This window comes from Acanthopagrus latus, chromosome 11, assembly GCF_904848185.1.
Source record: "Acanthopagrus latus isolate v.2019 chromosome 11, fAcaLat1.1, whole genome shotgun sequence".
In the NCBI taxonomy this organism is placed as follows: domain Eukaryota; kingdom Metazoa; phylum Chordata; class Actinopteri; order Spariformes; family Sparidae; genus Acanthopagrus; species Acanthopagrus latus.
The window spans coordinates 7527803-7539918 of record NC_051049.1 but is presented as its reverse complement, the minus strand read 5'-3'; the positions used below and the strand labels follow the sequence as shown (position 1 = coordinate 7539918).

Sequence of the window (12116 nt, the reverse complement as noted above, 5' to 3'; positions counted from 1 at the left end):
CATTAAGAAACAACGCACCTATGAAAAAGCTGCAGAAATAATATCTTGTCTTCCTGTTGCTGTGCTCGCTGATTGACCTCCATATACTAAAAGAGGCTAGATGTTACTGTGAGAGGATTACATGGGTGGGGATGAGTGTGATTATTCTTTGGAACTGCTAAATTACCAGTGAACTCCAGTTGACACTACTCGCGCTTTCGAAAGACAAAGCTGTGGCGAGGTCATGACCGTTAGTTGTTTCAGTCAATGGTCAGTTATGTCTCTTGTTTACCCAGAAATCTGCCTTATGAATCATTTGCCATTTGCGAAGTAATGAAAGAGATTATTCAAGATATTACTATGTTTTCTAAAAGATAATATAATATTGCAATGCAAATACATCATACATTTTCTGTAAATTTTTTTTTAATGAATTCAGTAAATCTTCGTGATCTTCGCCTGCCTCAGCTCCTCTTCATTACATTGTCAGAAAACGAAACTCCTCTCTTGTAGCAAAACCAGCAAATTACATCCAAAATAAACCCACCTTCCTTTATAACATAAACTAATTTTATATTCATTGTGGAAAACAGGACAGTGGTTGTATGTTAATTAGGCCATCTAGTTTATTGTAACAGATCAAAAAGAGTCATAATGCCAGAGAGTATTTGTGCCTTCACACAAAGACCAACACATTACCTGAGTTTTTATAGGACAAGGTAATTTAGCAGTAATGATTCTCTCAAATAATAAGACATAAAACAGTCTGAATGCATGAAAAGTTCAAATATTTAACACAATTATATGTATTATCTAATATGCAGAATGTACAGCTGAAGTTTAGGCTGGGCTTCAGCTGATTTGTTGGTTTGGTATTATGAAACATTATAATGTCGAATGCCTTGTGTTTAACACATTAACATAAAACTAATGCAGCTAATAATATGGCTTTTCATCACGTTTAAATGCATCACGGCTGTTTATGCGTCTATAAATCATCATCTCCTCTGTGAACATTTGTGCTCGAGTCACGTCAGTAAGGTTTTTGCCAGCGACGGTGGTTGTTTGTGGAAAGTTTGTTTGGTACCCTTTGTGTTTAGTGCTCAAGTTTTATTTATTCATCCCCGAACAGTCAGATTAAATTACCGTACATTAGCCTTTTAATGATGCACAACTGTATGTAGTTACAGATTTAATCCTAAGAGAAATATCTTCACTGACAAACTAAATGAACAAGCTATCTTCATTTTCATGACAGAATAAACTGACTTTAAAGGCCAAAATAATATCATACTATTTCACTTTGTTCATATATGGCGGACCCTGCCACCTTTCTAGCTTCAAACAGTGTTCTGGGGACCTTATTTTCCTCTGTGAACAGCTTTTTTATTCCGTTATGGAAATAAGAAAATGATATGCCTGAGTTCATTAATACTGTAAATATTAAAATTCTGAGTTTGGATTTCTTCTCCAAGAACTACACAGTGCTCCTTTAAGGTAGTGAGCAACAGCACGGAGCTAAATGTTTGACCAGGACTCTGTCTTCGTCTTCCTCTCGTCACCCTGCAATGTTACATTGGTGAAATGAGGTACTTTGAGATTTCCAAAACTTCTTGCAACATTTTAAACCGATCCGCTGTCGTCACACGCTGAAAGTGACTGTTGTCTTGTGTGGGAGACACGTTTTTGATGACTGACAGCTCTAAAAGGTGCTAGAATCACTGACAAACACGTCGCATTTCCTGTGAGAGCCAACTTTTCTTTCACCCGTTAAATGCTTTTTAATCAGTTTGCATTAGCAGTAACCATGTAGCTGTGGTGGATGACTGTGTAGTTTTATGTTACGATGTGGAATATTTTGTCAAAGATTTAATAACACAAGGATCAACTTCAAATGGTATCATAACTCTAAAATACCCAACAGGTTTACATCTTGACACTGGTGTGTGGCTCAAGCGTGAAATTAAATTTTCCATCACACAGCTAGGTGATGTGAGAACGAGACATTAGACAGTAACGTTTTCGAAATAATGACAGGCAAAGAAAACTAGAGCCAGTTTAAAATAAAAACAGCACAGTCCTCATGAAGACCAAGAGAGCTGATCATATTAGTCCGACTCTCAGATCTTTGTCCAAAGAATAATATTACTTGTATCTTGCACTGCACTTTAATTGTCATTTTAATCCATGGTCTAAACCATCATGAAACTGTGTTAGACTCCCTCTCGAGAGATCAAGTTAGCACACTGATAATTTACGGAGTTTTATCAACCTCAGAAACAACCGCACGACAACAACACACTGCAGTAAATGGATCCAAATATAAACCGCCACCAAAAAGCCACAAATAATGCTCAGAACAGCACCAAACTCCAGCAACAGTACAAATACGGTCTCAGCACACAGTCGGGGGCATTAAAACTTCACTAGCAAGCTGGATTTCTACCGATAAGCTGACAAAATTTCCCACTCTTCTAGAGCAGCTTCCTGTTGACGGGAAGTCCCAATGAGTTGATTACCAAGTGCAGTAGAGTTCATATGTGTCTTACCTGCCAGTTTATAACAGTTATTATCGAGAGAGGACAGGTAAAAGAACAGAATTGAGCATTTCTAACCGCACTCTGCAATCGTCGCGTCGGGACTTCCCAGACCCAGAAGCTGATGGGGGAGAGTTGAAATCTGTTTTTAGCTTCACAATAAAAATCCAGCTAAGCTAGCGGAGGTTAGATGCCCCAGACTGTGTGCTGAGACTGTATTTGTACTGTTGCTGGAGTTTGGTGCTGTTCTGAGCATGATTTGTGGCTTTTTGGTGGCGGTTTATATTTGGATCCATTTACTGCAGTGTATTGTTGTCGTGCGGTCATTTCTGAGGTTGAAAAAACTCCATAAATTAGCAGTCTGCTAACTTGATCTCTCGAGAGGGAGTCTAACACAGTTTCACGGTGGTTTAGACCATGGATTAAACTGACACCGGAATATCCCTTTAACACACCCTCCACATGCCTCTGTGGGTTTTCCCCAGGTGCTCCGGTTCCCACACAATTAAACTAAAATAGAAATCGAAAGTAAAATGTAATTCCTTGTTGAAATGACTTTATTCTGTAGAATGTAGTAGTTGTACAGTAATGTATGTAAATTGTGGGACAATGTCTATCTTGAGGTGGGAACACATTTTGCCCCTCAAGTGGTATTTCATTTTTCTTCCTTTATAATTTGGTTTCCTGCTCCTCCTTCCAATATGGAGATATAAAATACCGCAATTTAAAGAGCACTACCTAGTGGTCATTGCCCCAAACTCTGCCGAGAGCCACAGGGGCTCATGGGGAAGTAGTCACCTGAGTTTCATGTCATTTGGACACACCAATGTGGAGATATGCAACACTTCCTGTTTGGAACGAAATCTGCAAGAAGTTTTTTTTTTAATAACTTGAGTATTGTTTGGAATATCAAAATTCAAAATAATTTTTTGTCGGGAGAGTCTACAGATGCTGTGTGCAAAGTTTGGTGCAAATCGGTGAAATGGCCTGGGAGGAGTTCGAAAACGTAGGTTTGCGAAATTTTGCAAATTTGCACAAAAAAACGTAGGCAGAAATGGGCGTGGCCTATATCACGAGATTCAGCAGAATTCAGTGAGCGCTCAGATGTAAGGTTTTTGAACGCGCAACAAAGTATATGTGAGGTATAAGGCAAAATGCACTTTCCTTGATTATAGCGCCTCCTAATGGTGGAAATCGAGGACGACAATAGATTATGACATTTTCGCCACGTGTGACGTATATTCCAAGTTTGAAGAGTTTTGGGGCAAATTCAGGCAGTGAAAAATGTGATGTTTTGTGACAAAAAAATCATCAATACAAAAACAATGGGACGAAGGTCAAAAACCCCCCCTGTGTTTTCAGGACCACCCACTGCACCACTTTATCACATTAATACTTTGAAGACCAGTTGACTCTGGGAAAGTTTATTTACAGAAACTTACACTCTGTGTAAGGCTGCTGTCTTCACATCCACTTACCATCAAAACATGAGGAGAAAAACAGGGCAACAGTAAATTACTGAATGATAACGAGGTGTTTTTTACTCCTGCACTCGTCCATGCCATCAGGGCCTCTCAAGATAAGTGTAGCGTAGCTGTACAAGTGTAACTGCTTTCATTAAGTTGTTGAAAAATTGGCCCAGTGACTTAACAGTACTGGAATTTTCTGGCAATTGCACTTAAATTACACTCATGTGATAAAAGACACAGCAGTGGTGAAGCTTTGACTGATTCTTCTGCCAGGCTGAAGTTTGATATGAGCGTCAGGTGTGTGTATCCTGAGCAGGAATTCACACTTCACTCACCTCTACTTTAAACCAGCATCAACTCCTGACGTCACGGTCAGTCCGACCTGTTCACCACATCCCGACAACTTTTTTTTTTTTTTTTTTGTTTAATCCACGCGCGCAGGAGCTCAGTGACGCAGTCGGGTATGGAGCGCGCGTGGTTGTTGAGGTGTGTGTGTGTGTGTGTGAGAGAGAGAGAGACACACACACACCAGGCAACATATTTCTGTGACGTGAGGCACAAAGTCTCAAGAGAGCAAGAAGTCAAGCGGACAGGGGGGGAAAAAAACGGAAAGAAAAAAAAACACCCCCCATCAAAAAGAAAGAGGCCAGCAGAGCGCGGAGATGAAGACCTCCCACAGCCAAAGTCAGCCTGCGCCGCGCGGAGCCGCCAGCAGCCTGCAGAGCCTCAGCAGCAGCGCCATGAGTCCACTCAGCACGGCCAGCATCTCCCTCACAGCCCTGCTCATCCTCAGCATCCCAGTCTGCAACAGTAAGAGCTCCTGCACGCTTGTGGTTTTTTTTGTTTGTTGTTGTGCCTTTTAGCGGGTGAAACTCTCTAAAAGTCTTGCTTGTGTTCTAGCTATCAAACTTTTTGTCTTTCAGTTTTCTCTATCTATCTATCTATCTATCTATCTATCTATCTATCTATCTATCTATCTATCTATCTATCTATCTATCTATCTATCTATCTATCTATCTATCTATCTATCTGTCTGTCTGTCTGATCCTATGCATTATTATCCTAAATATCCTAAAGATAGATAATCTGGAAAGTCAACACATTTGGAGGGAAAACAACAACAATAAATACTAAAATAAATGGAGTAACATTTTTAACTTTTCAACAAACTAACATTAGGGTTAGTGTCAATTAATAATGGGATTAATTGGAACACATAATGATATGTTTCTATAGCAAATATTTGAAATTTGTAACCTTTTTTCTTATACTGTAGATCAATTATTTGTATATGAGTTAATGATAGAAATCTATCAATAGATGGAGAGATTTTAAAGGGGCACCATGTAGTTTTAGAGAAAAAAAATGAGAAGTCAGATTTTTTTTTATTTACAGTATTAATCAGCTAATAATACAAATGCAGAAATGTCTTTTTTTCCCATAACTGGATAAACAAGCTGTTCTCAGGGGAATTTTAAAAAAGCTAGAGAGGTGGCAGGGTCCACCACATATAAACAAAGCAAAACAGTATGATATTGTGTTGTTCATTCAGTTTAGTCAGTTTGTTCAGTTTGTTTAGAAAAAACAGTCAATGAAGGTCTTTCTCTTCTGATTAGATATTTCTTCTCGAAAACTACATAGTGTGCCTTTAAGTATATTGTAAATAAAAAACTTGTAATTTAACTTTGTCTGCGGCTGATTGAAATCTATATTCTGAATATCATCACGAGTCATGTTGAAAAGGATTTGTAGCCGTCTTCCGTCCGTCACGGTCATCTCTGCTCTGAAACTGATGCGGTGTCAAACAGGCAGAGACAGCCAGAATCCTCGCTTGTGGTCCGAAGCCTCCGACTCGACGTGTCAACTGTCTGACACAAAGTCACAAATGATTGAGATGTGCGAAGATGTAGATTGACCGGCACTTCTTCAGATGATGTCAGATCGGTTCTTCATCATCAGTTTGTACTGTTAACGCGTCTTTATTGTAGAACTGTGATTAGAGAGGCTCTGAAAAGAGAATGAAATCTAATTTATAAGAATTTAGGAGTATTTTTCAAAAGCTGATATTCAGATATTCAGACTTCCATCGACATGTTGGACGATAACTCCCTCCATGTTCTACAGCTGAGCTTTTACATCTGTTAAGTGACACCTGCTGCAATCATGTCGAATCCGAGTGAAAAAACAAAACAGGAGACAGTGTTCATTGACGGCCTGCAGCACCCGTCAGTAAAAGTATACTATTCATGTTGAATGTGTATATTTAAGGATGATGTTGAATTAGCAGTACGATATTAACTGTTTGTTTCTGTGCTGTTGTGTGAAACCAAAGGTGCTCCAGCAGAACTTCAGCAAGCCACGACAGACCAGAGGCATCTTCTCCAGGTACCGTACGCAGCACACTTTCATTCATTCTCTCCTCTTCATCCCTCCTGTGTTCCTCTTCGTCATCCTCTGTGATGCTCCACAGATAGACGCTGTGTGCTCGTCCTACCTCTCCGCAGGCCTGAAGTCTTGGGTAAGTGAGATTCGATTCTGTCAGGCTTTATTTTCGTTACATTTAACGTTTATAGCACATTTAATCATCTCTTCTTCTTTCGTTCATTTTTCCAGGCGTCTGACATCTTAGGAGAACTCTGTGTCTTGATGCTGGTTGAAAAGTCAAAGGTACCTCACACTTTATGATCTCTTAGTGAACATCTCAGAGGTGTGGTGTGTATGTTTTTTCCACACTATATTCGATATGATACAGCTCAGTGAAAGGTTATTGATCACAGAGTAGTTCAACAGAGTGACGTCCACTAAAAGACTCATTTTGTCTTCTCAGGAGCTGAAAGCGGAGGAAAAAAGTAAAAGGGTGAGTGCAACTTATTTTTCTCTTACTTTCCCTGAAACGGTTCAACCTTACCCACTCATATGATTAAACGTAATCACTCCATTGTGTTGAATTGTTTGTGTGTCTGTGTGTACCTGCTTGGCTGTGTGTGGTCATTTGTTAGTTTGTCATGCACCATATGTGCAGTTTTTGATTCATTACTGTAGAGCAAAGGGCTCTGCCTTGTCACAGGGTCTCTGAAGCACCTCATATGTGACCTGCACTGTCTGTGTCCAAAAGACTGAATCTGTTGAATCAAAGCTGTTAATGATCATGCTTCATTCCCCCACACCAAAATGCTTGCTGATGCACATTCACCATCGCTAATAATTAATTTGCAGCCTGTTCGTTACATAGTAATATGAAGAAATTGCAAAGACATAACACAAGTACAGTCAGTTATACGAATGTAGTGACAAGTTGAATTGCTGTAAGCTGTTAATTACAGAGTCAAATTACTGCAGAATAATGGGGTTAATTATAAGGTAATTATATGGCAGTTAAGCTAGTATTTTGCATCTTTATCCATTATAGCACCGAAAAAAAACCAAAAAAACAGGTTGTCAGCAGATATCATCACGTGGACTGATCTCACCATAGTTAACCTCTAATTACATTTTTCCATTGAAACATACGGGTAGTTTCCAGCGGTGGCCCCACAGCCAGCTTTATTTCCTGATTGCATGAGAACTTGGATCATGTTTATCCCCCTCTGTTACTCACACTGGACGAAATAAAACAATATATATAAATGTTGATCAAAAACACAAGTTTTAAAAGTTGCAGGAAAATAATGTCAGTACTCCAAAATGTGTCTGCAGTTCTTAGTACAGCTATTGATATTGGGGAAATTAGATGATAAAGAGCATTTTGATTTGTTTTCATGTGTGAGTTGAAAGTAAAGAAGATTTCTGGTCAGTTATCTCTGCACCAGACTCAGCGAGAGATAAGCCATGATTACATTGTACTTATTTTTTCTGCAGAAATACGACGCATCTCATGATGCACTTTCACTTGCCACAACAAACCATATCTCTCACATGAAACATGAAGTCATTTTGTCTCCTGCTGCTCCAACACTGATGAGTGAATGATGCAGAATGCTGCAATGAAGACATCGGAAGCATTTATTTTATTTTTGCATTTCTGTGTTGCATGTTCTCGTGTGTTGATAAGAGAGAAACGGAGGTCGACGTCTCTTTTTCCCTCTGAAGGCTCCGTCTGTGTACTCTCCTGTACGCTGGAGCAGTTATTCACGTCTGTGTGTTCGGCTCTGTGTTCGTCAGACCCCTCAGTTGCACCCTCTCCTACATCTAGTTTCTCAACTCCATACCAGAAGAGAGAAAGGACTCTCAACGCGCGTATGTACTACCCACGTCAGTTCTCCTTTCACTCCCCGTTTCTTTTGTTTCATGCTTTACAAAATAGCCTCACAGCCACTGATTGATGAAGCAAAGATACTGAAAACAAATACTTTGTTTTTAGCAACACAAGAACCCGCACACAATCAGTGGTACAGATCTTTTCACAGTTTATTCAGATGTTACAACTGTGATCGGATCCTGAGTTGAAGAAATAGGAACTTGTGATGTAGTTTTGTATGTTATTTGTCAAATGTTGGTATTGAAATTGTGTGTTTCCTGCCTCCTGAATGTGTGATTTGCTCTCCCTGAGCTTACGTGTCAGTAATGCTGCTTCACATCGGGCAGCTCTTCTCGCTCGCTGTACAAATTCAGTATACATTAGTTGTTCTTTCCCAGGCTGCCAGTAATTATGGTCTAAAATTAGAGCATCTGACAGGTGAACTTATCCCTCAATTGCGAACAAGCGCCGACATCCACCGAGTGAACGCAGAGGAATCACGAGCGGGAAATGTGGAGAGTGTCTGAGCGAGTGCCGGCAGAGGCAATGCTGAGAAAGTGTCACAAAACATGTTCTTCTCCTCAAGTTAAATTCTGTGTGGTTGTTTTTTTTTTTTTTTGTGTCAGGCTGAACTCCAGGGACCTGGGGGCATCCAGAGCAGAGGTTACTTCCTCTATCGGGTATGAACATGTTTAACATGTTTCTGTCAGGAAGTAAAAGAAAGTATATTTTCCTTGATGATATGATGAACATTTAACACATTTTTTTTGTGTGTGCTTACAGCCAAGAAATGGAAGACGATCCTTAGAATATGATTAAATTAAAGGTAATACTCAACATGCATGGACACTCTTATAAAGACATGTCACTAGGACTAAATGGAAATTCCTTGGAAGGGAGGTGTTGTGTTTTGTTCTTTGGCTGATAGAAGGTTTAATGTATTCAGGGGAGCAGGTTTTAGTTTTAGCCTTCTCTGTTTAAAATCAAATTAAAATGTAGTATAAAGCATTTTTTAAAATCTGTCCTTAACAGCACAATGACACAATGAAAATGAAGAACAATTTAAAAGACAAAACACAATAAAGGTGATAAGACCACAGAAAAAGATAGATGTGTTTTAAGAGGGGGATTTTAAAACAGGCAATGTAGGGGACAGCCGAAACAATAACAATAACACAGAGCAGTTGTACAAATACAACAATAGTTTGAGTGAAATGGTATCAAAAATATTACTTTTTATTAGAGGACAGCAGGGTTTTTAATATCATAATGAAACCGCGCAGCCATACATTTCTTTGAGACCTTCCAGACAGCTTGTCATTTTTAACGATTTCCCACTGAGCAAAATGTCCAATAGACGTCATTTCGAGGTCTTTGTCAACTGTTGAAAAGACGTCTGCTGAGGATCCAGACATCTTTTTTTGGCATCTTAATTACTTCTAATTACAAACATCCAAAGTGTGTATGACATCTTATGACTTCTTATGTGTATTTTAGTAGCTACTCTGAAAAATGAAGGTTTAAAAGTTTATTTTAAATGCTAATAGTTGAGTGCTTTGTGCCAATTTAACACTGTTTATTAGTTTTTGTGATATTGGGAGAAAAGGGTTGTAGCTTTGTTAGCAAAATCCAAAGAAAACATTTGAATAATTCTGGGGAGGACCTCAGATAAAAAGCATCATCTCGTCTCCCTGACCCAGTAATTTTCACACACTCCGTAATTGCTATTGAAATCCTGTCATTATCCTGATGGCAGGAGTAATTGGAAGGATTATAATGAACAATTGGCTGCTAACACCATGTTTATACAGAGTTCTTGTCATCATCATCTAATAGTGTGTGTCATTATTGTGTGGTAGAGTGTCCACCTCTGAAGTGTAGTGTACAGAGACCACACACACACCCTGAGACCCGAGCTGCCGCACGCCGTCTGAGTGATCCAGAGTCCAACCGCGGCCCGCTGCCACTGCTGTATAGTGATGTCTGAATGTACACAAAGAATATGATTAAAATATTATTCACTTGTCCAGATTTTATTTTATGTTATATACGTGTGTCATTTGCATTAAAACTGCTATGATGTGGTCGGGGGTCTGTTTGTGTAAGTTTGATTTGTTACACGGACGAGAAACTTTCACTGCATTCAGAGGAAGTGCAGAACAGGTACAGCAACATGCACGAGTTGTTAAAAACACAATCTTCGAACTTTGCTTTATTCGTGCGCTGACTTTAAACACATTTTTACAAAGAATTCTACCAAAATAAAAGCCTTTTTTTGACCCCCCCCAATTTTATTTAGAGAATATTTCACATACTTTTCTTTAAAAACAAAAATGTGTGAGTTCATTTTAAATGATCATAAATAAGATAAACCCCTGTACCTCTTTATTTTCTCTGTCTCGACACCTATAATAAGGCGCATGAGATAAAGAACTCATAACAAGCAAAGCTGTGAAACGAGAAAAGCCGCAAACTCATGCATAAACATTAGGAATTTTTGGATTGATCATGTTTTTTTTTAAATACTAAATTGTGTTTTTTCATAGACTTGCATGAAAGCTATGGAAGCCTTATTTATAAAACTACATTCCAACTTCAGATATTTATAATAAAACCAAAAACCCCACAACACTGAGAATTCTTTGGGTCTTTTAATTACCTTTTTAGTTTTAATTCACACATTTATTTTCTCTCTTCAATTGTTGTTTTCATCCCTGAATATGCAATTGTGGTTATAAACAGTAGATGTCACCATCACCATCCAGATCAATCTGAGATTCTTTTGGTACCACTCAAACTCGTAGGTGGTTTCATTTATATCGATGTGTAAGAGAAGATAGGAAGATACGATGTGTGCACAGTAATGTTTTATATCTATGGCGTACGGTTGGTATGTATGTTTTCATGAGCCTTTTAAAGCATGGTTCACCTTTACAGGTGTGATAAGAAGATGGATCACAAAAGATGCAGATTTGTTCAGATCCTTCTGATTATATGATAATTCTGACACCAACCTGACACCCTGATAAAACTGATATGACACATATGAAGGATGACAGATATGAACAGAGGCACAGAAACATTTAAGAGAGGTGTGTTTTTAGTATTCTGTGTGCATCGGTACGGCACGGCAGGAGTTTTTCATGGTTCAACTGCAGCACGGTAAAACCACACTCCACCCTGATTGTTAATGTTTTACACAACAGAGCATTTTTGGCTCGAGATGGATCCAGGATCGAGTGCCTGTTTGCAATTCCAGCCACAAATAGTGACTTCACCCACAAACAACAATGAACACAAGCGGTTTTCACAATAAAACTTTAATTATTTTGAGAGTGGTTTGAGGGTTTTGAACAGAATGAGCTTCTGTGTAAAATACAGCAGGACCTCTGGCCAACTCAACAAAATAAAACAAAACTGGATTCAAGTCCTGTTGGACTTAAATCAATGAAGTACAGCCACCCTTCCAAATGATTTGCTGTGGGCACTCAGCCTGACTCAGATTATAGACAGTAGCCCACTGACTTTCTTCCAGGGAAACAGAAATATATAGTATATAATCATATAGACCTACCCAAAACAAGTATGTGGGTTATACATGTACGTAATTTTCTCTTTACTGCCAGAGCAAAATGAACATTTTAAGTCTGACGAGCTGTTTACAAAGAGAGGCTTGCAGGAGAGGCGCAGGATGCAAATCATTTAAACAAAACCTGATGCTAGAACGTGACAGAGCACTGCTCCCCTCCCGGCTCTGTCTCAACAGCGCCACCAGCCCGTCGGCTCCCTCTGTGTGGTCAGAAACGGTACTGCAGCCTTAAAAAAAATTTTTTTTTTTGCAACTTTGACTGTTGCCATGGTGACGAGCAACACGCCGGAGATGGAGAAACGCAA

General features: G+C 39.1%; 1 protein-coding gene across 2 annotated transcripts; it reads left to right on the top strand.

Moving 5' to 3' along the window:
- Nucleotides 1-4023: 4023 nt before the first annotated feature.
- Nucleotides 4024-10253, top strand: nmu (neuromedin U). Of its 2 annotated transcripts, XR_005077803.1 has the most exons (9): nucleotides 4024-4795; nucleotides 6318-6370; nucleotides 6456-6503; nucleotides 6599-6652; nucleotides 6813-6842; nucleotides 8037-8221; nucleotides 8849-8902; nucleotides 9006-9048; nucleotides 10082-10253. XR_005077803.1 is itself a non-coding variant. In XM_037115065.1 (8 exons), the coding sequence occupies exons 1-7, from the start codon at nucleotides 4648-4650 to the stop codon at nucleotides 9039-9041; spliced, it is 423 nt and encodes a 140-aa protein (XP_036970960.1). In that variant the 5' UTR covers nucleotides 4035-4647; the 3' UTR covers nucleotides 9042-9048; nucleotides 10082-10253. The 2 variants fall into 2 exon arrangements, 1 of the variants encoding a protein (XP_036970960.1); XM_037115065.1 differs by lacking the exon at nucleotides 8037-8221 and having other exon boundaries at nucleotides 4035-4795.
- Nucleotides 10254-12116: the final 1863 nt, after the last annotated feature.